This window comes from Anas acuta, chromosome 2 (assembly GCF_963932015.1).
Source record: "Anas acuta chromosome 2, bAnaAcu1.1, whole genome shotgun sequence".
NCBI classification, from domain to species: Eukaryota; Metazoa; Chordata; class Aves; order Anseriformes; family Anatidae; genus Anas; species Anas acuta.
The window spans coordinates 69904388-69932213 of record NC_088980.1 but is presented as its reverse complement, the minus strand read 5'-3'; the positions used below and the strand labels follow the sequence as shown (position 1 = coordinate 69932213).

Here is a 27826-nt window from a genome sequence, read left to right as displayed (position 1 = left end):
CAGCCAGAGCAGAAGTAATGGCAGCGGTAGGAAGTGTGTGGGGATTAATCCTTTCAAGTGAGCACCTGATTAAAAAGTCTGCCATTTAGTAGTGTAATACCTAGTTTTGTCAAGCTGTGGCCTTTTGATTAGTAAAAATGTTTTTGTTAGACTGGTGAATTATCATTTTAGTATTTCTCTTCTTGCTCTTATTTTGCATTTTTCTGCAGTGCACTAAGGAGATCAACTTGAGAGGTGTATTCTCAGTCTGCCAGCCAAGTCTCCTCCTGACTAGCAATACAAATATAAATGCTACTGTTGTATATGGAGTGGTAATTCGTGTCGAGAAAATGATTGATATTAATAAAGAAGGGGGAGATTTGAGAGAGTGGCCATGGGGGTTGGAAAGCCCCGTGATTGAGATAACATTAGACTCTTAACGATGAGGCCATCAGGAATATAAAAGAGTTTAGAGGCAACAAAGAAGGGTGATTCAGGAGACTCCATGCAGTCTCCGGTTTCTTGATCTCCAGCCGTTAAAGCATGGAAGTTTCTGGGTGTTTGCTGTTGCTGTTATATGCAAAGTTGTTTGACCAATGAAAAGTTGTTTTGAAAAGAACTGCTGTGGGGAGAAGGGTATAAGAGGGGAAACTGCCCTCAAGATAAAAAAAAAAAGAAAAAAAAAAAAAAAAAGGCAACACGATGTGATGAAGTTATGTCATCAATAAAGAAGCAGAAAGAAGGAATGAAAAGGAACAGGCTGGCAGAACGGAGACCAGGACGGGAACAGGCACATTGATCGCCTCATGAAGATAGGTTCGGCCACACTCAGCAAACTGCTCAGAGAAGCTCGTACAGAAAGTCGCTGGAAATGGGCACACCAGAGCTGGGAAGAAGCTCAAGCTGAGAGAAGCGGACCTGTGCACACAACCGCCTCCCGCTGGTAAGCAGTTGTGTATTATGGGGAATCATACGACCTTAGGAACAAAGACTGTCCTGGTAACCTTACAGCTTATTCTCCTTATTAACAATCGGACAGTTTATGATCTTGAAACATGGAACCAAATCAAGGTGTGTGTGAGAAACACTCCGTAGCCAATAACTTAGGCTCAGGCGAGGATCTCAGTGAAGTAGTAATTTATTCGCGATTGCAATGGCGGGCGCCCCACAAGCAGGAGAGAGCGCCTCTACTAGTTCCAAAACACAGTTTATATACCTTTTGATGGCAGGACCCTCCCCTGTTTCCCCACTGAGTGGGTAATCCAGGTTCACAATCTATCTGATGTTTCACAAACAATGCATGGACTTCAGTTGCCGGCCTGCTAAATTTCAAATTTCTTTTGACATTTTTACTGCTTGAAGTGGTAATGTTTCTTCACTTATCTGACTTGACTTGACACCGTGATTTTCACCTAATTGTCCTAAGGAGTCTGGTTGTCTGCATTTTACTAGGTCGCCTGCTAAACTTTCTTATCACTGTAAGCATATCTCAGTACCACATTCCCTCCTTCTAAACAATGTAACTCTGCAAAAACAACATTTCTATTCCCACAGTGTGGGACTCTGCAACTAAAAACGACAAGGTTGCCGTGGGATTGCTCGGCACCTGGCGAGCAATCTCTGAGGCCTTAAAGAGCCCTGTGGGGCCACAGTCAGAAACCTGTGGTTTGCCAGATAGTAAAGGAGCCCGCAGCTCCCTCACTGATCCGACTGCTACGCCATGGGCCCCTCTGCTGCTACAGCCATCGAAGGCCTTTGCTGTTCCGCCCCCTGGTGACCTGGACATGCCTTTTGACCCTGGACTATTGGCCTTGAAAAGGAGATGGATATGCTTTTCTTCGATCCAGGAGGAACGGGATATATAAGGCCCGAAGATCACACAGAATCACACAGAATTGTCTAGGTTGGAAGAGACCTCAAGATCATTGAGTCCAACCTCTGACCTAACACTAACAAGTCCTCCACTAAACCATATCACTAAGTTCAACATCTAAACATCTTTTAAAGACATGCAGGGATGGTGACTCCACCATTTCCCTGAGCAGCCCATTCCAATGCCTCTCAACCCTCTCAGTAAAGAAGTTCTTCCTAATATCCAACCTAAAACTCCCCTGGTGCAACTTTAGCCCGTTCCCCCTTGTCCTGTCACCAGGCACATGGGAGAATAGACCAACCCCCACTTCGCTACAGCCTCCTTTAAGGTACCTACAGAGGGCGATAAGGTCGTCCCTGAGCCTCCTCTTCTCCAGGCTGAACAAGCCCAGCTCCCTCAGCTGCTCCTCGTAAGATCAAGTTGCTTGACAACTTAAAGCGAGACACATTGTTCAAAAGGAATGGAAAATGGAGACTTGTTAGTAATCAAGAAAAGGAATGGAAAATGGAGACTGTTAAGTTATGGAACTTAAAGGATTGTTTGTTACCTTTTCTGATTGTATAGGCGTACTCAGGTTCAGTATGTAAAGCAATGTTCTGTATATTTAGAATGTTTCATGTTTGTGTGTGCGTGTTGGTGGAACGTAAGACTCCCCGCACGCCCAGCGCTATTTATTTGCCTTTTATACCTTTTATATCTTTTATAAGTATAAATATTACTAGATTGTGATTGAATTGAGACTTCATTTATAACACTACTGATGTGTTGTTTTTTTTTTTAATACCCTGTATCAATTTAGCTGCTAGTTTGCATGCTGTGTTAACTCAGACTCCTTCTGCATGTGTAGTATGTGTGAAACATGCTACAAATTGGTCAGTTAATTGTGGCCAGCATTTGTAGGCTACGCGAGGTTTATCTGAACTTTTTAAAAGCATTTCATGTACTGTAGAAGTCAAACTGCAACTGAAACATTTGTGCACATCCATGGATTGTTCAGGTTACACGCTGTTGGTGGCATCTCTTGAATAAAAGCTAGCTATGTTGGGAGGCTTGATGTGCAGAAAATGTCAATGTGTGTTTTTTTCCTCTGTGTGTATGATGGGTGCAAGGTGGAGGAGGAACGGGTAGTAGGAAAGGGCACTAGAAACACTTTCACAATTTAGCTCCCTACACTCCAGAATTAACAGAGCTATATAGTTGTAAAGATTTAAAAAAAAAATCCTCTTTGCTGTCTAAAATAGTTTGTCTTCCTAAGACACAGAACCTCCAAGGTCCCTTTGAGAGGATTTAGAATCACCAGTATGTATCTGCCTGGGATTTCCTGGACAGAAATGTATGGGAATGTACAGGAAATCAGAAAACTGCAACTTGCAGCAAATGTGGTGGAGAGCAGCCTCTGAATGAAGAGCAGCAAGTCTGCCACATCCTAAATAAATGAGATACTTTCAAAGTAACAATATCAAAAAAAAAGAAAGGAGATCGCTTTCCTTTATAAATAATATTGAAGAATATACTGTATTTATAAATTATTATTGAAGATACAGTTCAGAAACAAAAGAAATCTTACATCATCACAAGAACAGAAATATTCAGTATTGTAGTGTTTATTGAATAGGATTTGTATAAAATCACAGCTTTTACATTTGTTTCTCATGGTGAAGGCATAGCAGGTAAACTTCTCACTTAAATCAATAAAACTTCCTTTTTTTTTTTTTTTAAATTTAGAAAGCCATTGATGCAAAGCACTTCTTTTGTTTGTATGTGTTTTTGTTCTAGTTGTTCTCCAACATCAAAGATGGTGAAAGCTTCCAGTTGTTTGAGCAAGGTCATCGCACTGCACACAAACAAGAATGTCACACCATGGAGGCAGTGAGGCTGGTGGAGTTCAATCTGAAGCAAGTGCTCACAAAACTCATGACTCACATCTTTGGTGATGGTAGGTTTTTGCACCTTTTTTCCTGGCCTGCTGGTAGCAGTGGGCATTCATACTTTTGAGAAAGATTTTGCTGCATAACAAAAATGGGAGACTTCAGGAGGGGTGACGTTGACAGCTGGTATTCTGAAATAGTCATACATGTTTGTAATTTTGGGAGTCCTCATCCATATTCTTTATTTACATTTTTGTCTTAAGTTTTGTATAAGAGTTCCATTCAAGTGTCTTTTAATTTTTGATTGGTCTTACACCTGTAGTCTGCATTTTATTTATTTATTTATTTATTTATTTAAATACTATTATATGTGCACCTTATAAAATTATCAAACACAGCCCAACACACCACACACTCGTCTCTTAATTTTCCTGAATACTGGTTCGCAGAATGCTGTGAGCTGAAGAGATTTTAGTTATGCCAGTGTGTTCAGGTAACGTAGCAGGCATGAATACAGATAGGGACACGTCTGATCCAAATACAGGCTCTCATCTGGCAGCACGGAGCTTGGCAGAAGGAGGTGTACATATGTGCATGTGTTGCTTTGGTATATGTGACCGCAGAGTGCCCTTACCACTTCCCTCACATGAATAAATAAAACTTCGCAGCTAAGGGGAGACAGTGTTTGCTAAGTTTGCACCAAGATGAAAAATAATTGTTGTTTGGTACTTAGAGTGGACTGAGAAAGGGTAATGAATGTCTGTGTATAAGAATGAAATATCCTCTCCTCAGAAATACCTGCTTTTGGTTTCAGTAGCTGCTGAATTTATAAATGGCCTGAGTTAAAATTGCTGCCCTAATGCTATTTCCTGGCAAAGAGGCTGCTCTTCTGAACTGATTCATTTTTCTGTTGAGGAAATACTGGATAGCATTAGGATGCATGGAGAATGCTGGCTACTTTCAAAGCTCTTTTAAGATGCCCACTGAATTTAGAGCAGTAGTTCCAAGAGTGGATTGATGATGGTAACAAGTCCTTTCTATGACTCTTTGAATATTATTCTGATATTCTAAAGAAGAATTTACAGCAAGAGAAACTTTTAACAGCTTTTGTTTTATCCTGCATGGACAGAAATTTTTTAGGTTCCTGAACTCAGTTTTTTCTGTGGTTGTATTTAGCAGCATGTGTATTTGACTTAACAGCAGCCTTTTGAAATGCATAAAATTAGGATCAAAGTGAGCAATTGGAAGAATGGTATTTTTAGATGAACCTCATATGCTAAGGATGTTGTTGAAATAAGCAATTCTTAGCCATTATTAGTTATATTTGAAACTGTAGTGACATCCTTCCCTAGCTGTTGACAGAAGCAGCACTTTAAGCTTTAGAATGTTGGCTATTATTAATTTTTCCAGAGCTCACATGATAGCTAGAAAGACATTAAAAAAATTATACAGACTGAAAGTAGATGCCTCTTACTGTAGGGATTTTCTATGTCTATATACACAATATTTTTCCTGAAACACAAAGACAAGATATATAATGATTTAAATATGATGGTCTCTCTTTTTTTACCCCACTCCCACTCCCCCATGTAAATGTGATGCTATTTCTCCTTCATTGTCTTGATCTTGTAAGCTGTCAATAAAAACAGGAAAGTAATACTCAGAGAAGCAAACTTCATGCCAGGCACTAGACGTACAAGATGAGCGCAATGTAAGTGACCTGAGGCACACATAATTAAATTTATATTTTGACACCTGTTGTCTTTAATTTTTTTTTTCACTTTACTTTTAATTAATTTTTGTGTCTCATTTCTCTGATACATCCCATCAAGTCCCATTAACCTGTATGTGTCCAATTCGTATGGTTTGTCCCTCACTCAGCCCTCCCCTGCTATTGGTGGTTTGCCATTTCTTTGTAGTTGCTTCTTGATATAGAGGTTTGGGGGCTGACTTCACCTGTGAAGACCAAAGTAAAAAAGGCCCTGAGTATCTCAGCCTTTTCTTCTTACACTTCTGCTTGTTATTGACTTACTTACAGAAGGTTCCTTGTTATTTGTGACAACCCAAACCAGTTTGAGCTCCAGCTGGGCTTCTGCCTTTCTAGCAGCATCTGTGCATGCCCAAGTAGTATTTGTTTGCATTTTCTGGGAGTCTGTCCCTTTTTCCATCTCTCATATACTTTTTATTTGCATTTGGGCTCACTACATAGCTTACTGTTTAACCGGGTTGTTTTCATGTTTCGACAGCTTTTTTTTATTTTTAATTTTATTTTGCTACTCATCCTCCTCATGCCCCTTAGGATCTTAAACTCTGCAATCTTATAAACACTGTAGTCAAGGGTGCTTTTGACAGTAATGTCTCTGACCAAGTCATCTTTATTTATAAGGAGTAGGTCCAGGTTACTTGCCTGTTATTAAATAAATGTGTTGTATTATCTTCCCCAGGTATACTGGTTTCCAAGGACCTGTTTCCAAACTAATTCTCATTCTGTTTTTTTGCTTACACTTTCAATCTTTATCACCTTTCAATATTTATCCCTTTTGTATTATTTTTAGTGTTTGCTGCAAATTCTAGTTGTCTTATAACAAACACATACAACTAGTGGGGGCCGTTGCTGTCATTTTTATCCCATTAGGGAAGTCCCTGTTTTTACAACAATTTTTTACATAATGAGGGGTGTGAAAATCCCCATAAAATTTAAACAAACAAACAAAAAAGCCCTCCCAAATCTCTGTCTAGAAATGTTCCTGCCTTTCTATTGCTACAGTTTTAGAAACAAGATTTCACCTGTTGGGATATATAGAGAAAGAGGGAAGCGTGGCCTTTAAAACATTGGACACATGTTCCTGTTAATGTATTTCTCATTTGGGTCTTCAGGAAGCACACACACTGATTTGCTCCTCTGCTGAGAAAACACCAATGTGGAGGTGGAAAGGGCTCACAAGTACTGCAGCCCACAGCAGTCTTGGGTATGCTGCTGTGCTTCGTGTGTCTCTCGTGACAACACAAAAGTCTTGCAGAGGGCAGTGGCTCACAACTGGCCGGGTGGAATAGGCTACACCCAGTTGTATTTGGGGTGTTTCCACGCGGTTGATAAATGCTTCCGACTTTCATCCCATTTCTTACAAGACGACAGCCTTAATGAATGTAGCTCTTATCCTGCTGGGGCAACTACAGGAACTGAGCAGTGGGGATTTTGGAAAGCAAAGAGATTTGTGGTGAGGGTCAGCTGCTTCGTCAAGTTAAGTTGCAAAGGGTTTTGAGCTCAAAGCTGAGCATACTGGTTTCTCATGTGTTGGTTGAAAGCCTGTCCCTAAATATATTCATTTCGTCTTGTAGTATTTTCATTAGATTCTCCTCAAAGTTTTCTGTAGTGGTTCACTATTGTCATATTTACCTAACAAATTCCTAGGCACCTGTAAGAGAAGGTGGGAAGATGTGTAATGCCGTATTTTAATTAATAGTTCTGCTATTGTTAGTTGTCATCAAACAGCCACTGAATGTCATTTAAATCAAACACATTGCTCTCATCTTTCTTTTTAACTCTTGTACTGATATCTGTAGAGTGCATTGACGCTGACAATTAACATCGACAATTTATATTAGCTGAATTGGAGGTGTGGGCTACTCAGCAGTTGACTTCTCTGGTGGCCCCAACTCAATGCCTTCTGTTCTCCTTGCACAACTTTCCTCTCTCTCCCACAGACTGTTTCTCTAAATATAATCCTCACAGCAACAAAGAGAACTTCTGGTCAGCAAAAACCATCTGGGTCTCTGGCTTTGTTGCTTCAACACCACGGCATAGCAATAGACTGCTTTGATGTGTTGGTTGCTTTCTTTTCTTTTTTAGTGCCTTTGGTCAAGCCTTTTTGATCATGAGACTCAATTAGACTAGCACTGACAGATACTTGTTTAGTTTAATATCTGATAAGACCATCACTTCGAGTGCAAGTTAGGACCAATTTCTTACCTAGATTCACTACTTAGAAATAACAATAAATATTAAATTTTTCCTTCCTCATTGGAGATGCAATACCTAGGTTGCTAACGTACACGTGCCCACTGGAAGGACTCCCATGGACATCATGAGGATGAGCTAATATAAATAATTCCTTGTAACTAATGAAATTACTGATTTTGTATCCAGTGATCAGACACTGTTTAGATTCTGCATTATGCTCTCTTAAGTGCACCCCTGGGTTTTTGGTCAGATACGCATCTCTCAGCCTCCTCAAATGTCTAGAAAAGATGATTTTTTACCAGCATAACTATAGGCTTTATATGCAGAAATATATCAGGCCTAATCAAGTAAATTATCTGGTACTACAGAATGCATGATCTTCGCAATCCTTTAAGTCTTTAGTGTTTTAATTTTCTGAGTGTGAGCAATGTCCTTTAATCCTGGGAATATGCTGAGTACAAAGACAATAATTTGTCTAAATAATAAACATAACCATTTATTCTGTGATTCTCTATGGAGAGGCTTAATCTTGCTGAAGGCTGAGTGCCTTCTGCTTTTCAGTAAAGTTTTCCAGAATCAGAAGTCTCAAAGAAGACTTTGCAGAGGTGTTCCTGGGTGTCCTGGCTACAGATAGATACAATTACATGTCATATGGGCTTAATTTAGAGAGCAGAGTGAAGGTGAGAGCTGTTTCTTATCATAGAATCATAGAATCATAGAATATCCTGAGTTGGAAGGGACCCTTAAGGATCATCAAGTCCAACTCTTGACACCGCACAGGTCTACCCAAAAGTTCAGACCATGTGACTAAGTGCACAGTCCAATCTCTTCTTAAATTCAGTCAGGCTCGGTGCAGTGACCACTTCCCTGGGGAGCCTGTTCCAGTGTTCCCACTCTCTCTGTGAAGAACCCCCTCCTGATGTCAAGCCTAAACTTCCCCTGCCTCAGCTTAACCCTGTTCCCGCGGGTCCTGTCGCTGGTGTTAATGGAGAAAAGGTCTCCTGCCTCTCGACACCCCCCTTATATTCTTCCTTGTGAATATATTCTATTCTTTTTTTTTTCATATTTACATTTAAAATGAGTGTCCCTTAAGAAAAGTACTTAGAAGTCTTAAAACTCAAAAAAACAAACAACAACAAAAAACACTTTATTTTTTTTCATCTTTTAAAATTTAATTAAGAATGAAAAGCAGATAGTTTCTTTTTTTTTTTCTTTTTTCTGAGCTTCTTTTTAAAGTAATTAGATGATTAAAAAGAAACCACAGTCAGAATGTTGTTTCTGAACATCAAACTACTTGAAATTCCATGTCATTCTTGCTGCAGTTGCAAATTTTGCAATCTAAATGAAAATATTTTGTGTGCATAGCTTCGCAGTGAATGCATAATTATACAGCCCTAGGATTAAAAACGCATTTGTACAAAGATTGGGAAATTAAGAAACTGTTTTCCACATACCATTCTGTTGTATGCACATGACTGTATCCCACCTATGTGATTTTTTTTATCATTATGTACACAAAAACACTGTACGGTGATTGATCGCTGTAAGTTGTAATATAGTTGTAAATGGTATAATTGCTAATGCTTCCAATTTTCTGAATTCTTTGTGTAAAATTATCAAAGCACGTCTAATGTATAAACTCGCTGAGGTTGAATTTTAAGAGAGAGAAGAAAATTTAGAAGTACCAATGTGTTTGTTTTGAAACCTGCCAGTCCATTTGAAAGTTCATTACATCCAAAAACGTACCTTGTAGCTGTCAGGTCTTTTAGGTTTGGCTGTACATGCATACTTCTGTTGTAACTTACTGTTTCTGTAGCCACATCTAATGTTTCAGAAGTGATCAAAGAAAACCTAATTCTGGAGGCTACAACAAATGTTTTGATTTGAAAAACTCTCAGTATAGATCATGGGTTTTCACATTAAGTTCCTCTTATGAAACAAAGCCCCCAAGCCAAACCAGGGGTGTTAACAGTTCCATCACCCAAACAACCTTCGCTCTGCCCTTTGTTTTCAGAACTGGGCCTGCCGGCTTGTTAATGAGCCTACTGATGGTTAGAATTTGGCTTAGCTGAAGGGGAGGATGGTATTGGGGTTAAGGCATTGAGCAGAGGATTAGCAGTTCAATTCTCTTCTGAATTTTTATGGTTCATGTTTCCGAAACCTTGTTTTTCCTGGCACCTAATGGCTAGAGAAAAATCTTTAGCAACAGACTGCTTGTGTAAATGATTACAAGAACTAAAACCCATCAAATATAATGAGGTCCTTGACTACAGCCCTGCATTTGACAGTGCTGTAGACCTTGCCCTCTTCTGGCTCTGCTGCTCTGCAATGTCAGGTAGTTCCCATCTCTCCTCAGTGGGACTGGAGATGTGGGGAGGAGAGGGAATTAGCAAGTGCCACTGCACTCTTGCACTTCACATCCATGCAAAATTTAAAGCTGGTCTCTTGGGAGCTCCACAGGTCCAGAGTTCTCTCTGTGTTTGCATGTGGCATACCTAAATAATGCTGTACATCTCTCTCTGCCTGTGTATATGTTCATATAATTTCGTGTATAGACATATATTTTTAACATCTATATTTAAACATACACAGAAAGAATCTCTCTATATTTTAAATAGGTTCTGATGAAAAAAATTGCTTGCCTAGCTGATCAGCAAAATGCAATGGAAAATTTAAGACTTAGTTTTTCTGTGAGGAGCAGTTAGTCATTTCCTGGTGCAGAGAATAACAAAATTACTGACTTTCCAATGATCTTGGCTCATTTTCATTCTATGCCAGGTGGTTGCTAGAGTTTGACAAATGATAGATTTGGTTTCAAAGGGTGCTTGAATTGCACAAAGTGTTTTTCATATTAGGGAAGACATGGTCATTTTTTTCCACAAGTTTTAAGATTTATCGCCTTGCACAAGTGTTGTAAATTAGTTTGTTTGCTATTTATTTTCTCTGGATTGCTGTAATTGGTGTCATTAGTTGAAGGGCAAGTTTTACAGATGGTTGGGAGGGATGGCCTTTTATGCATACACTCGTTATATTTATTTATTTTTTTAAACACTGCTACAGGACTGCAAGTCAGATGGGTAGACTGCTACTTCCCGTTTACTCACCCTTCCTTTGAGATGGAGATCAACTTCCAAGGAGAATGGCTGGAGGTCCTGGGCTGTGGGGTCATGGAGCAACAGCTAGTTAACTCAGGTACTGAAACTCCTTTACTTCATTGACATCTCTATTAGCAAACACTTCCAGTGCAATCAGTTTCATAGCCTGAAATGCCCCCCTTTCTCCTGGTGAGTGCAGGCATCTCTGTTAGCAGCAGCTGCCACAAATAGTCCTCAGGTGGAAGGCAGTCCTTCCATGCTGTGATTGGAGTGTAACAACTGAGTGAGCTGGAGCCTGCAAACAGAAAGCTTGTCTTTCATTTTCTGCGATAAGGAGACAGACGGATCCCAGCTTTAAAAGAGAAACTGATGAATTAGGTTGTGCATTTTTCTGACTTAGAAGAGAAGTCAAGTGCATGCACAGTTATGATTTTAAGGTATTGTGAGCAAATAGCATCCCCTAGTATTTGAAATATGAGAGTGTTCCGGTATCTGTAACATGTAGAAAGAAGAAAGTGACTTCAATCATCATATTGCTAGTTAGTTGCTGGGTAAATGATAGGTTGCTTTTTGGTTCTGATTTTCCTCTATTATCCTCAGCTTTGTTAGTGTGAGGTTGTAAATTTCATTAAGAGCCACATGATTTAAATTGGAATTATGACAGTAAAATGTCACATGACTATTTGCTTTCCAAAATTTATATATGAATACAAGGAAAGAGAGGGGAAATTATGTTGGTTTTTTTTTTTTTAATTATTATTATTTTCACAGTGAGAATTTAACATGCTTGTCTTTTCAGTGACAATAGGCAATTCTGCTTAAGCACAGGGCAGCGCTCAGACCTCCATCAGTCAGTGTCTTTCAGTATTAGTTATTAGGTGTGGGAGCCTTTTGGATTATGATCCGTTTAATTCTCACAAGCACGCTTTCATATAGCCATAGAATACTCAGTTGATTTCACTGCAGTTGGTTTGCAAAGCTATTGTGTTTTAATGTGCTCTAAATACGTTCTTTTGAAGTCCAAGTAGGATACCTATAAACGGCCCCAGTTATTTGGCACTGCTTTATTTTCTTCAAAGCTTGCATATGTCTTAATATGATCATTTTACTTTAATAAAGATGAATTCCTTTCCAGAGTTTCTCACCAATGGGTTAATGCTTTATGCCAATGTACTTTATCAGGCTGTTGTGTTCATGGTGTGGTAAATATAACACAGGTTCTGATCAGCCTCAGAAGTGAAAGAGTGCTGTGTAATATTGTTTTGATCAGATGTAATATGCTAATGGCCAGACTTCCTTCTTTAAAAGCTTTTATGCTGCTCAGTTCTTATGTTTAGGTTCTTTTAATGTGTGTGAGGAGAGCTAAACTGTGGCCCCGAAACAATTACTGTATGTGTTTATTTGTGTGTGTGAATGAATGTACATGAAATGCCAACAGGCAGTTTTCTATAGCAGTCAAAATTTTCAATTTAATCTGTCTCAGCTCTTTCTCACCTCTCTGAATTACGGTCTTCAACGTTATATCCCTTCTGCAACAAAACTCTACTATTTATTGTAATTCTAATCTTCCAAGACAACATGAATTTATTAATTCAAGTCTAGCTTTTGAACACCTTGTGAATTTGTATTATTAGTTGGAAAAACAAACAAACAGAAAAACAAAACAAAACAAAACACAAAGAAGGACAGGTTCTTTTCCTTTATTAGCAAGATACTTTTAGAGGGTTGGACCGTTGAAGAAGTGCCAATCATTTTTCACTTCATTTAGGAGTTTCACTTTATGCAGCCATACTTTTGTTTTTCAGCTCCCCCTGGTAATTGCAAAAATACGTGATTACAGCATCTGAGTCTAATGTAGTTTTTGAAGCATTGAGATCTGTTTACTTTTAGTGAGGAAGAAGTGTGGTAATAATTTGTGTTGGCTAACAATTAGCTTATTTGATTTTAAAGTAACATTGCAGACAAGTTAATTCACATTTTCAATCAAGTAAGGAGTCAAACACAAGCCTCCCCTGCTTACTACTGCTCAGAGCATTCTTTTCTTTAATCCTTTTTCACAAAAATTTATAAATCCAGTAGTTTCCTGGCATGCCAAACTGCATCTTTTTATGATGAAGCCAGGTTTGCTACTACTAACCCATAGTTGTTTTTTTGTGTATGTGTGTTTGTGTGATGTGGCAGCAATCTGCCTTTGCCCAAAACTGAAAATGCAGAAGTCCAGAAAAAGATACTCTGTGGAAAAGAATGAAGGTGAAAATTTTCTTTCCTTTCTCCTTCATCTTTTTTTTTTTTTCCTCTTCCTATTAGGACTTGAGTATCCTCTAAAACTATCTTGAAAATAAGTGTTTCCTTAATACTTACCTGCTACCTTTAGAATGTCTCTAATGTTTCTAGTATCCACAATCAATAGGTATTAGCTATTACTCTAGTCCCATCTTTGAAACACTGAAGGTTTAGTTTAAAAGCCTTCAGTTTTAAACAAGCTCCAACTCTACTCAACCCTACAGGCGTATTTCCTCGACCAGAGAGTAAATGCTGGTGCCTACACCTCCCTGCTCTGTATCTTTCCGTTGTCAGGTGTCTAGAATAGGCACTGCAAATTGCCTCTTCCCATCTCAATCTCTTCATGGGCTCTACGAGAAAACACCTCAGTAGGACTGAATGAAAGAGAAGCATTACTCATTTTTGTCTGTTTAAATTTGTGCTGAAGGAATATTTCACTCTTGGTGTGCCGGTTTACCAGGTAAATACAGAAAGATCTTTTTATGGTGTGCTGCACAGCTTGGAGATAAAAAAAAAAAAACAAAAAAAACAAAAAAACACTGGAGAATAAACTGATGAATTTACAGAATTTACAGATTATTTTTTTGTGTGTGTGATCTGTATCATTTCTAGTATCTTGCAGGTTTGGATTTTTGTTTTATGATTTTTTTTTGGTCTTCACTTGATATTGAATATTACAGTGCACACTTCCGAAACCTAATGTGTGTTGGCAAGCATTGTTTTTCCTTCCATAAGAAAATATTTTCCTAAGGGAAAGAAAGATAGCATTTTACCTTTAAAATCCTCAAATCCTTTTTTGTACGTGTTACTGCCCGCCGATGTAAGACTGGTTTGTAAGGCAATCAGAAACAATCACTCAAAGCAGAAGCTGCATGTGCCTGGTGACTGATGGTGGCTGTAACTTAAACAGCCCGCACAGATGATTTATTTATTTATTTTTCAGTTTTGTTGTGTTTCTGAGCTATCTATGATAGCAGAAGAACTGGTTATGCCTTACGGATGGATTAAAAGACAAGGTCCCTGCTACAGCAGGGCCAGGATATTGGGCCTTGAGTAGCTGTGTCTTTATGCTGGCTGAAGGCGATATCACAGTGGCAGATCCGTCAGTGACATCTTCCTGCATGAAATTGCTTCTCTGTAGTTCCTTAGCAGTCACCCTCCTCATGCAACAGATCTTGATGGTATTGACAGATCCTGTTAAGATTTTTAGTCTAGACTGAAGAATGTCGTTGTTTCTTTAATGCCCCATGGAATTGAGATTGGCGTTATATTTGTTAGATTGCTACTTGCTGAAAGTGATTATTTTGTTGAAGTTTCTGATGCCTTCTTATGTTTGGGCAGGAACCTTTCCTTGATTTCTTTGATTTCACTTTAAAATTGAAAGTGATTCAGACATTCAGTGCATGTAAATAGAAATGTATTTGTTATAGGGTAAAACTGGTCAATCGGTTCAAATGTATTGATAGCACTCTGCTGCATCCCCTGTCTTTCTGCTATGCTCTTTTTTTCTTCTGAGAACTGCAAAGAGACTCTGTAGGATTCTCCTTCTCCCCTGCTCCCTCCGCATGCTTCTTAATAAGCTAGATTTCCAGTTTCTGACCTAGATCTCCACAGTGTAGATGTAGTAAAGAACCCAAATATAGCAGGCAGCAAAACAAACTAGCACTTTTTTTTTTTTTTCCTGTGGCGACTCATTGCTTCATATTTTGTGGACTTTCACAGTGCTGTATCTCCCCTTTAAGTTTTGTATGTTAAATCAGTTTAGGATTTGCCCAGGAGGGGTAGCCAGCCTCATTCTTGGTCTTTCACTAGGCAGTGGGGATGATCCACTCTTCTGAACCATTCAGATTTTGTGTGTTAACAGTGAGTAAGGTTTCTGTTGTCTTGGTGTGTGGATGAGCAAATAAAAGCTGGTAGGCAGTGTAGCTACCATTTGCATTAAAGCCAATCCAGCTACTCAATATTTTTAATAGGAGTTGTGTGTATTTGGGAATGTCTCTTCTGACCAAATGGAGAATATGGTGATATTTACTATTTCTAACAGTAATATTTGCTATTTTTAAAATAAAACATGCACCCTATGACTTTATATAATTGTGGAAAAAATATGCAAGGATGCACAGAATTGTAACAAATATTGTTACATGTTCTCCCAAGGCTGACAGTGCTAAAACTAGAGCAGTTATTTACTGTAATGTAAACACAGAAGATCTCTATTATAATCTAATATTCAATAAGTATAAAATACAACTTACTGTACTGTTTAATTTTTCATTTTTATGTGCACTTTTTTCATCTTAAACTGCACCTGACTACGTAACTTTAATAGGAATGTTTTATATGCGTTTTAATGTAAAGAAAAATAATTTTTATTCTGGATAACACTGGAAAAATACAGAAACGTTACAGTATAGTAGCAAGTATTCTCAGTTTTAGGTCCACAAAGAGGGGATGAGAAAATTCTATGGTACAGTAGAACTGACATTGGTTAACATCACACAAGGTATTTATTTCTGTGCTTCAGGAGTTTGTTACCCAAGATTCATGAAGATTGTGTTCATTGGTGGCTGCTGAAGTTCCCAGGTCTGTATGGAATTATATGATTAAAACCTTTGAATACAGGATGCTGCTTACTCAGAGGCGGTGATCATAGTGTTGCTTAGTACCTGTGAAATTGGAAGCAGTTAGGGTGTGATCCTTTGCTGATTGAAATCAATGGCAATGTTCTCTGTGCTCACTGTTGCAGAATACGTTAGCTTGGGACAGAAGCATGAAAATTGGACTACTGAAGTTTGCCCCCAAACCAAGAAACAAAAAATCTCCCATTCATTAAAAAAAAAAAAAAAAGGGGGGGGGGGGAGAGGCAGACACAGTAGACAATTCCATTTTTTTTGGTAAGACTCTTCTTGATGTATTTGCGTTTCTGATGTACTGCAGGAAAATAACCTAAGGATGTCACATCAGACCTAAGGTGGGTACATCCCTGTATCCTGACTCTTAGAGTAGCACAGACAGGTGCCTTAAGAGCGGAACATGACGTAGATCTGCTGATACACACTTGCAGCTCTCGGTTTCCTGAGCTGAAAACAGGATTTTGTTTTTAGCTGTCATTGTGAAATTTTCTATCATTTGATTTTGAAGTGCTGGGTGGTCTGAAGCACTCTGTAAAACAGTTGCTCACCTCTGGGTGGGTGCTCAGGTTGTTTTTTCATTTCCTGAGGTAATAGATCACAATGGCAGCTGTATTTAGGCTACCTGCAGGAAGAGTTGGTGAGACTTTCTTGCTGCGGATAGGCTTTTTCTTCCTTACCCATCAGAAAATAACACTGATACGCTCTTAAGAAACTCCCCTCTCCCTTTTTCTTTCTTTTCCTTTTTTAAATTGTCAGCTTGAAGTTGAATGTAACAGGCAATAGTGTAGGGGTTTGGAAGTGTATTTCAGTTTTCCAGCATGAATAGAAGGAGATCATCATGGTCTTAGCGAGGAACTGAGCAGACACTGCGCCTTTGGAAAGGCTCTGAAGGAAACTTTATGTCAACAGTTTGCATACAGTTACAGCTTTAAAAGTTTATGGCCAGTCTTGGTCTTGAAACCGAGTGTCATATCCCGAATTTATAACAAAGGTGTTTTTTCTGATATTTCTTGTTTAATTTTGTACACACTTCTTATGAAGAAAAAATTGCCAACCTTGTTGAAACATCTTCAAGAATATTGTCGAACACAAAGAAAGGAGTTTGTTGTGATTTCTGCAAATCCTTGCTTTTGTTTTAAAAGGTGGAAGTTTATTTGTCATGAGTGTACTCTTCGGTGAAGCCTGATTCCTGATGTGTAATTTTTTTGCCATTTAGAAGCCTTTTTATTTCCAAAATTTAAATAGCACTTGATCCAGGGCTGCCACCTTTACTCAAATACAAGTCTTTACAAGGAGAACTTCCTTGGCTGTAATGCTGCAGTAAAAAAAAAAAAAATCTTTATTCATTTATTGAAGATCCTCAAAACTGCTGCCTGAAGCAAAATAACAGTTTTAAGTTTTTAGCCTGTCTACTCATTTTTGCCTTTTTTTTTTTTTTTCTTTTCAAAAGGATTATGAGATTTGGATGATTCTTTGTGGGCAGTAAATTAGTAGTTAACAAAAAATTATGTCAATGTTACCTTGCAGACATAGGGGGGAGTTTGTTTTTAAATTTATGAATATGTTCTTAAATCAAATTTTAGTTATGGGTGAGTTCGGTTCATATATCAATCAGCGGGGAGTGTTTTGAGGAAGGGGAAATTTAATATCTTTCATCTAGCAATTTTTTCCTGTTCAGCTCTTGCCTGGTAAATTACATTAAAATGTTGGAGCAGATGGTGCATGTGGCTTAAATAGTATGCAGACCCATGTTCTATCTATGCTAACAGCTCTCTGTGGGGACCTTGAAATAGTTAAAGCTGTATGTGTGTATATGGATATAGTGTATAAGGGTAAATATAATGCATTTAAAATACGTTCCTGCAATGCTTCAAGGTGAAATTAAAGTTACAGAGGTTTATTGGTGTCTCGAGCAGCTGGGGCCTCCCCAGAACACAGGATAAAAGCGAGGATAGGGTCTGAAGGGTGGGCTAGTCCTTCCCACACATTACATCCAAAGCAAACCCTGCACAGCAGACTTAAATCACAGTTCTCCATTGCAAGCCTTTCAAGCGTTTGAAATCTGTTCTTTTTAGGTCACTGCCTGTCTCCTATGCAACCACATGACTGCAGCAGCACCCTGACGTCTCCCAGTCTGTTCTGTACTTACTCTCCCAAGACCACAGGGAAGTGTCGTCATCCCTGTTTTGTGCACGAGAACTGAAATACACGGGAGGCTGACACACACATACATGCATGCTGCAGGCACAGGTGTGAGCAGCCTCTGCAAGAGAGTTAGCTTTCCTACACTCTGCTCATACACTGTAGAGAAAGGAGGTCTTCCACTCTGCTTTGAAGGCATGACTCAGCCTTCTGTTCTGGATCGCTCTGCCAAGCAGCCTCTTTCTGGGACTGGCTGCAGGGGGAGCCTCCTCTCCTAATTTGGGCAGGTACCCGAAGGTAATGTGAATACCCCACAAAGAGGCAGTGTTTCAGATTAAATGAAATTAATAGGAAATTAGGAAGCATCTGGGTTTGGGTGACTTCCCAAGGGTCTCAGAAGTTGTCTGTTGCAGAAACAGGAGTTGAATCCAAGCTGTAGGTTTATATCTAAACTTCTGAGTCACCTTTGTCTCAGCTTATCCTAGTGATTATGTCTGCACATACATAAATGCAGGTAAATGTGCGTGTATATATGCACACAAATAGAGACAAAAGACAAATGACCAAATAAATACAAAATGAGACAAATACGGCCTCTTACGATTTTTTGTGGTCCCCTCTACCCCCCAGGTGTAAACAGGAAAACAGATTGTCACAGCTGGCTAATTCTAGAGATGCTCCACTGAGCTGGCAGCCCCTGAGACCTTGCTTTAGCCAGTCAGATATGGAGCTGGTGTGGAATTGTGGGTTTTTAGAGAAAGATGTGTTTGAATTTTTGTCTGTATTCTGCAGTATTTTGTACAGATACCCAGAAATGTATGTGCATGGCACATCTCAAGAAGTGTGTGCCTAAGACAGTGCTGACCAGTTTTGAAGGGAATAAGTAATAGTGCAAAGGACCCGATTTTCCCTCCAAAATGTATGGTGATTCAGCCTTTATGTGTACAAGGAGAGGAGCTCTGACTATAGCCACCTGGGTGGCTTTTAGGAATCCCTTTCGTGGTAAAAGCAGGGCCTTGACAAGATTGTCTAACACCTTGTCTAGCAGAACTTAAAAAAAAATATCAAGTATTGGAGAATCCACCGCATACTTGGAGAGATTATTCCAATGATTGATTGTTCTCACAGTGAAAACTTTTCCTCTTAAGTGCAATCAGTCTGTCACTGGTGCAGCTTGTACCCACTGCCCCTCATTTCTTCCATGTGATCCAGACTCTCGGGACTTTGCAGGTTCTAAGGAGTTTGCATTTTTGAATTGGGATGATTTTTATACAGAAAATCTTTCTTCTCCCTTCTTTCTGCTAGAAGAAGAAATCAAGGAGAGTTTATTTCCTGCTTTGGTTGAAGACTGCCTTTTGGGTTTGATATTGTTTTGGTTTCTTTTGAGGTGCCTGGAAGGAAGACTTGGTCTTGCCTTGATAAGTAAACTGAAACAGAAATGAGTTGCAAAGAGGTGGTGCTGCAGTGAACCAAAGTATATATTATTATTTTTTTATTTATTTCTCTTTTTCTGCTACCCAGGGCTACACCACTAGGTCTGATGTGTGTGCTGTGTTATGAAGTTATACCTTTCCCCCACCTTTCCCTTTTTCTTGTCAAGATAACTTGCCTGTTGTCTCCTCCTTAATTTATAGCTCTATTTTTAAAGCTGTTTTTTCACCTAGATTTTCATCTAGAAGGAATCCATAAAATTTTTTGAAATGTTGCTTTCTCTGATTTTATTACCTTTGACAGACTCATTATGTATGTTAGAATTGGTGTTCTTCAGAAAGAATTAATATAAGCTTACTCCCAATCTGTATGTGTTTGTATAGAATGAACAAATATAGTATTCCATTTTATGACAATTCTATTACACCTATTTCTGAGAAGTGTGTTATTTATTTACAGGGGTATTTTGTGGGGAAGTAACTAGAGGATTGGATTTTGAAGTAAGTAGTTATTATAGAAGTTGGATGGCCATTTGAGTTTGTGGCTCCATATGATTTTGCCAGTTGAGTGTTAGAGTACTGCTGTCAATGGATTTAGAGGATAATTTCCCTTTCGTGGTGCAAGACCACACTTTTAGTTGGAATTTATGTTTCTTATCTTCACAATTTGGGAAACTACTTTGTCTTTATGCTTTATTTTTTCCTGCACAAAAATGTCTGTGGAAAAGTGTTAACTCAGTCTAACATTAGTCTTGAAACCAGCGAGAGTGGTTATTTGATTGTCTGGTACATGGTACTTTTTTCTATCTAGCAATGAAAGCTATTGCCTAGCATCTGAGGCTGATTTTAGTCCATTTGCAATCTAAGGAAAAAAAAGGTAGTCGAATGTGTAGCTGCATCTTCTCATGTTTTTATTGCATTTGAAGCAGTTTGCCTGTATGTATGTATTACCCCTCCTTCCCTTTATTTTTTTAATCAAAAGTAAATTAAAGGTTTAGTAATTCAGTATGATTTGTCTCCATGGGATCCAGCAGCAGGACTAGAGCACCACACACAAGAGAAGGCTAAATAATGATGGATGTAGCTTACTAAGCAGTTCCCAAGCAAAAGAAAGTGCTACTCTCAAAAACCTTGAAGAGCAACAATTTATAGCACAAAGAAGGTGTTTCCCTTGGCTTTATTTATGCAAATGAAAATACTGCCAAATAATAGTATTGAATTACCACATGGTTATGTGATGAATGCTGAATGTTTTTAATCAGCCAGGGGTTAGTCCAATGAGCCTAATATAATTCCTCATCAGTCTAGGAAACCCTCTGGGTTTTTTTGTTACGTTGTAATATTCATTTTTGCCATTCCCAGGACATTCGTCAGGGCTACCCAACAGAGGGTGGAGAAGAAATTTTACAGGCACGTCCCTAACTGTTCCTTACTCTGCTACATAAAGCTCAGCTGAGACAGTTTTAATTCAGCTGAGATTAGATGGAGCATTTCAGGAAGTATTTCTCTTTACTAAATCACAGACACAAACTTGCTTTCTCTTTTCTGGAGGGAGAGGTTTTTGTTAGGGTGTGGCTACTGTCCATCTTTTGTTGTCTTTCAGATTTCTAGCTGGTGAGCAGAACGGATGAACACAGCTCTCCTGTGTGCCTGCTGGAGGCTGAAATACGTGCCTCTCTCCATCACCACTTTTTTTTTTTTTTAAGTATTAAGAAAATAGAAAACCAGTGAAGGTGTACAGATGCTCGGCCTTCCCACCTCTGTACCATTTGTCAAGGTCTTCGTGTTGCCGGTGTTGCAAAGAATAGCTTAGCTTCAATTTGCTTGGGTTTCATCTTCAAATGCCCAGATTTGCTTTGCAGTTGATCATTCATAAACAGAAAATCTCTACGAGTAGTAGAGAAGATAAAACATATAGCACTTGACTAAGAAGGTGTTGAGAAGCAAGTGATTATGCTTTGAGGGTTGACTGAGTTTCCAGAAGGAAGGAAGGAGTCTGGAACAGGTTTGGCACCTCCGTGCTGCTGGAGCATATCCGCAGCACAGCTATGGATTAGAGACAGCCCGTTCCAGGCAGCGTACCAGCTAGTTATGAGTGGAGTTTGCTGCACCTGAAATGAATCAGGGAAAAATGCCAGCCTATATTAACACTTCTCTCCATGTAAATAACAGTGACAGATTACTAATAGATATTAGAGCAGTCTTCTTTTTTTTTTCTTCTCTGAACAGAACAGATGCCATAAATTGTGTAATCTGACTATGTAGTGAGCATCAGTAATAAGTTTGATCCTAAATCTTCTGACGTAGTCCCGCGAAACTTCTGTATGTAACAGCAAATGCAATGCAAGAGGTAACCATGGAGGTAACCCGGTACCCATCTTATTTTGGGCCAAGTGGGGACAGAGGAGGGGAGAGGTTCTGCGGGAGGGCCTGTTTCTTTGCTTGCTTTCGAGGGCCATTTAGATTATTTTAAAACTTCAGCTGATTGCTTGAAAATCTTGGCAAGCTTGGTTTTCTCTGGGTTTTATCAAGATAAATTAAAACACAACAAAGAACCAACAAACAGAAAATTTCCCAACAAAAAGCCTGTAAGCTGTTAGCAACAGCTTTAGCCCTCTTCAGCTCCTCACCCTACAAAAAGCAATATATTTTATGTCCTCTTTATATTAAAATAGTATGGGGACAGGAAAACAAACAAACAAACAAAAGAATAGTGATTCTTTTAGTCCTGAGAATTGCTGTCCCTTCTTATTCTGAAGCATGAGCTGCTCATTCTACAGTACTGGTTGTCTTTGTGCTGCTGCCAGATTGTCTCTGATATTGTCATTAGAGCTTTTCCTGTTTTTAAAAACAATAATTGAAGTAGATTTATTGAGTTTTCTTGTAGAACAGTGATGGATTCAAAACAGCAGTGCCGACTGTAATAGAAGAAAAGTTATTAGGATTCATTTAAATAAGGCAAAAGACTGCAGTTAGGAGTTCATCTCTGACTATATGGATTGGAAAGTATTTAACTAGTGAATTAATACCAAAAGAACAAGTTCAGTGAGGGGAATCCTGTTCTCATGTTGGTTCAGACTTAGCATGTTTCAGAAGTGACAGTCGAAGGTAAACTCTTGACTGGAATCCTTTTTTCATCTCTGGGACAATATAGTCTTAATACAATACTGCCACATCTCATGGGAGAAACTGTATTTGCCAAAATATTGCTGCTATTGTACTAGAAGCCATTGTATTACAACCAAGATGGGCAAGATTACACGTTTACAAGTGCTAAATTACTTTTTATTCTTACTGAGTAAAAGCTGGTGATCTTAAATAGGAAAATGGTATTCTACCTGTATTGGCACTTGCTGCTGCTATTTTTATTTAGTAGGAGCCAAAATACACCTTATAAAGCAAAGGTTACTTTCCTTAGGGTAGTCTGCTCACGAGGGGCAGATTGTCCCATGCCTGCCCTCTTGTGGATATTTATTTGTATGGTTCCTTGAAATCTGAGGTTCTAGCTATCTTCAGAGGAAGTTTAATACTTTAGCTGGATTGCAGCTCTCGTGTCTCATAGGCCCATGAGCATTAGGAACTAAGAAAGCATGAGTTTAGTATAGGCACTCCAAAACAGGAAGCTGGAGTTCATGTAACCCACCTAAAGGTGTACTTAATCATGTTTTAATCATTTAATTTTTTTTTTTTTTTTAATATGTATGTTTCCTGTGTTGCTATCGGCTTTCACACTTCAATAGATGTATGGTAGATTCTTTTCTATGAAGAAAGGCTGGGAGAGTTGAGGCTGTTCAGCCTGAAGAAGACAAAACTCTGGTGAAACCTCATTGCAGCTTTTCAATACTTAAAGGGGGCTTATAAAATAGATGGAGAGCAACTTTTTTTTTATTGGGCAGACAATGACAAGACAAGGGGAATGGTTTTAAACTAGAAGAGGGAAGATTTAGATTAGATGTTCAGAGAAAATTCTTCACTGTGAGGGTGGTGAGGCACTGGCACGGGTTGTCCAGAGAAGCTGTGGATGCCCCATCCCTGGAGGTGCTCAAGGCCAGGCTGGATGGGGCTTTGGGCAACTGGTGGGGCTTTTGGGCTCTGGTAAGGGGTGTCCCTGCTCATGGCAGGCGGGTTGGAAGAAGATGGTGTCTAAGGTCCTTTCCTACCCAAACCATTCCGTGATTCTATAAATAGTGAAAGACAGCAGTCTGTTCATAAGCATTTGTCATGTTCTGCATGTGGCCAACTGGAAGAGCTGTGAGCAAACATTAGACAAATATTGTAGCACCCTCTGCAGAGTCTGCTGAGTTGTTCTCTACCATGTACGTGGTTTTGGTTTTTAATAGTACCCAGGTGATGAGAGTGATGTGCTCGTTAATCTCTGTTTTCTTCAAATGTGATCCTAGGAGCTGCTGTCCTAATGGGACAAGGAACAAGAGCTTCTTTGTTTTGTTTTGGCAGCATGTGATGCTGAGCTTCTAGATCAAAAAAGGTATCATTTTGATGTTTCTGTTTTTCTACTGTTCATCATTAAGAAATAATTTCAGTAGAAGCAAACCTGTAATCCTAGGATGGAGAGAAGGAAGCACTCAATATGGTAAGACCGTAATTCAGTGGAAATCAAATAAAGTGATTTTGTTGTAGTGCTCCATCAGTGGTTCTCTGTCACCTTTGTGGCTGTCATAGAAGCACGATATATTCAATACATGGGAGAGGGAGTAGGGGAATATGAATGATTGTCAGTGGACATAATATTTACACAGATGTGGCAGTTAACTGCCTCTTCACCATGTTACAGACCATTCATAGTCACTGCCATTGCTCTAGAGTTTTCTACCAGATACTCTTATGAAAATATTGTTTAAAAAGAATTAGAAGATGAGGTGGATAGAAATTCAGGTCATACTGAACCAAGTTTACAAGCAGTTCCAGAAGTAGCAAAGCTGATCATTTTCTGTAGGTCTGCGTGGACTCGCTGATACCAGAGAGTGATCTCACATGGTTTGCTTCTTCTTCATGGGTCAATAATTAGGTCAAACTTTTAACAGCTGTTAGAGACCTCCCCCATTCTGTTCTTCATTAAGTTGTCCCAGCATGTGTAAAGTTTTCAGGAAAAGGAAAGAACCAGCAGTTACATGCAAGGCTTGCCTGGACTGTGGGATCAGGTTGGCATTGTTTTCTTAGACTAAATTAACATAATCACTCTTGGAGGTGAAATGCACAGTTGCAATCAGCCAAAAAGGCACAGATCCTTTACTCACTTCCAACAGACAGCCTCTTGTCTTCAGTGCTTTCCATCACACCTGCAGGTGTTATACTCTTCACTAGGAGAAAATCATTAATTCTTTCCTTGAAAAGCTCAAATTTGAAAAATCCAATGTTCCCCTGCAATGACCTTGCTGCCTTATGATACTCGGCAGGAAGAGAAAATCAGTAACTTTTTCCTTGAAAGGCTCAAATATGAAAAAGCTAGAGTTCCCCTACAGTGACCCTTTTGCTGCTTTACTCCCACCTCCCTTTCATCATCCCTCTTCTCATGGGGCTTGAAGAAAAATGCGTACACCTTAAGTTAGGGAAAAGCTCTGTGACTGTACAATTCACAGGTGGAGTTTAAGGAAGGTGAACTAAGGGGCACTGAGCCTGTAATTTCTTTCATGCTTTCTGTACGTTTGTGCGACACAGAGCTAGCAGGGCCTTTCCGGGCTCCCCGGAGACACCCAAAAGGCTTCATAGCAGAAGGGAGTAATTGCAGCAAGTGTGCAGGCAGCTGAAGGACAGCCCTGAGATGATTTTCAAACCACAGCAGAGGAAACTGTCGAGGAAGCGTGACAGTAGGGGAGATACCTGCACGAGCTCATAAGCTCTGTTCTCCTCCACTACCTGTGGAAGTCTTGTGCAAATCCGTGAATTCAGTGGGCTCGAGATTATCCCAGGCTTTGCTCTGCTCCTGGTTCCAGGCACATGCTTTGGCCAGCAGAGGTGTTTGAGAGGTGATGGAAGGCTTCTGTTGAGGGCCTGAGCCCCACTCTGTTGACTGATTTTCTTGCTCAACTCCTAGTCTCTTCTTGTAGAATGACAGCTTCAGTTTGGATAATCCTCTGCGTGAACTTATTGTGGACTTGCTTGCCATATTTACAGGTGTGTTAAATGGAAGCTGAGGTCTTTCTCTGGGGGAACACAAAAGCATGATGAGGAGTCATGAGGTTCAGTGTGGGACTGGTGTAAAAAGCTATATTAGAAATCAGTATGAGGAGTTGAGCGCTGGTAGAAAGGGAGTGAAAAAGTTGGAGTGTCAGTTTCTTGACCTCTGAAGTTTAAGATGTGGTAGCAGCTGTAACTGAAGCAGAAAAAAAGGTCTGAAGAGTCAGCACTGGGTTTTTGTGGTTTATTTGTTTCCTAAATGAAATTAGAAGGATTTTTGTTGTTTGTTTGTTTGTTTGTTTGTTTTTTCTTCTTAGGATATGCCAACTGAAAAACTGTATGTAAGCTGTACAGTCTGATGGCTTGAAAGGAGTATATGGAAGACCAATATCCTCCGAAGACCTTATGTTCTTTTTAGTTTCATTATTCCTTATCAGATTAAATTTCCTGGTGTGAAGTCCTGCCTTACTGGAAAATCTCACTCACCATTGGCAATTATATAAGTAGCCTTAAGACGTGATTCTGTTGCACCAATCCAGACTTGGATCATTTCTAATAGGTTCCATAGCTTTGAGAAAGTGTTAATGTGTGCTAACACAGTCGTCTTCAGCTGCTGAAGTGCATCCATCATCTGAATCCTCTTTGATGAACCAGAAAGGAGGGCCTAGGTATATTGGGATAGCATAATTCTATTAATTAATCTCTTAATTAAGCAGTGCTTCTGACTGTCCACAGTGAAAGAAATGTGACTAATCTCTGTTGTTCTGCTTAGATGCCCTCTGTTGGATGATGATAAAAATGGTGCTGCTATGTAGCGTTTATCATTGGAATGCCTTAACAGTGATTTTTTTCTTTTTAAAATAAAAGCCATATTGTTCACCATGTTTTACAGAAGGGGAAATTGGAGCATAACTCAATGAAGTGACTTGTTCAGTGCTACATTGCCATCTACTCTGCGAGAGACCAGCGCTTTGGTTGTTTGTCCTCAGTAAGGGCAATATTACTGCTGTCTTGTCACTTTCCATTTGGAGTATAACTCTGTGCTTGATGTATTTCTTGTTATGTGCTTTTTCATTACAACTTCATTTTCTGAAGAGCTCAATCTTCTGGCTTAGAAAGTTTGATAGTGCTGGGCTTGCCTTTTGTTCTTCTTTTCACCTGAGAAGGTCCAAGCTGGAGGAAGCAAAACAAACATTGAGTTAATTATGTTGCAGTGTTATATGTGGACTCCCTGAGATCCACAGGGTTTTTTCCAATAGCCACAAATTTTCTTTCTGCAAGGATTGTTTTACTTTGTCGCAACATGTGATTGGCTCGGTGCACTTGAATTGGTGCATTATTAAAGTTTTGGAAAACCCTCCAAGATTACTTGTTAACAATTCATCTGGAGTTCCATGGTATTTTGATTTTCATGTGCTACATAGTAGTTAATATGATTAATAATAGAGGCTGCCAAACTAGGTAAGATTGAAATGTACCTGGGATGTCTGTTCTCATATCAGAAGATATTCAGTGACTACCAGAGTTACGGCTGCTGAAACATCAACCATAGCCATGGTGTTGCATAACTGTAGTTTCTAGTTTCTGTAGCTGGTAAAATACCAAAGGAGATGGTGCCTGAGAGCCGATCCTATTATAGAAGATTCCTGTATATGATAAATGGCTAGCTCTGCAACCCAGTTTCCCAATGTGTGGATTTTTTTTCAAAATATATTTATAGTCTTGTTTCTATCTGCAGAATGATATGCGATTTCATATAGTAATATTTCATTTTGTCTCTGTCCTAGTGATTAGTAGAGTAATTACACACATACAGTATGTGTTCTTCTCCTGCATTAAGTAAGATCAGAGCATGGGCAAGCTTACTGCTAAAAATGGGGTTTATTTGATTTTATGTTTGCTTTCTGCACAAAAGTGGCATAACTGAATGAAAGTACCAGTGTCTACATTAAATCTATTTAATAGGATTTCCTTAAACTTAATATCTTTATCACGTTCATAGTCTTCAATTTATGTATGTACAAAATGGAGATAATAACATACCGACTTTTTGCTATGGTTTCAGACTTGATCAGTACTTGTAAAATGCTGTTATACTTGCAGATGGAATTCAGTCAGCAAGTGGAAAGTCACCTGGTAGCGAGCAAGTGTTGGTAGAACAAGGTTGCCCAACCTTGGATACTAGTGAAGAGTAAGCGTGGATGCCAGAGGCAGCGTGTAAGCAGATACTGGACGGTGTGCAGCAGGGCTGGTGTAGCAGTGGGGGTCCAGGCTTCTGAGAGAGGTGCAGCCTCTAACTCCCAGGAAGTGCAAAACTGAGCAGGCTGTGGAAAAAGCTGTCAGGTGTAGAAGCTGGACATTGGCAAGAGGTAGTGACTGGTGGCTTCTTGTTCCTTTATAAGGTAGCATCACCCAGCCTCTGCTGAA

The 27826-nt window shown here is 39.3% G+C and overlaps 1 protein-coding gene across 7 annotated transcripts in view; it reads left to right on the top strand.

Moving 5' to 3' along the window:
- The window catches only part of FARS2 (phenylalanyl-tRNA synthetase 2, mitochondrial), a 246729-nt gene that overhangs the window by 66584 nt on the left and 152319 nt on the right, over positions 1 to 27826 (top strand). For all 7 annotated transcript variants that reach the window (XR_011092656.1, XM_068670807.1, XM_068670801.1 and 4 more), the window contains 2 exons: positions 3629 to 3788; positions 10742 to 10873. Coding sequence is in view for 6 of the 7 variants with exons in the window: in XM_068670807.1 (XP_068526908.1) it covers positions 3629 to 3788; positions 10742 to 10873 (292 nt within the window). In the remaining variant the exon portion in view is untranslated. The remainder of the gene's footprint in view (positions 1 to 3628; positions 3789 to 10741; positions 10874 to 27826) is intronic.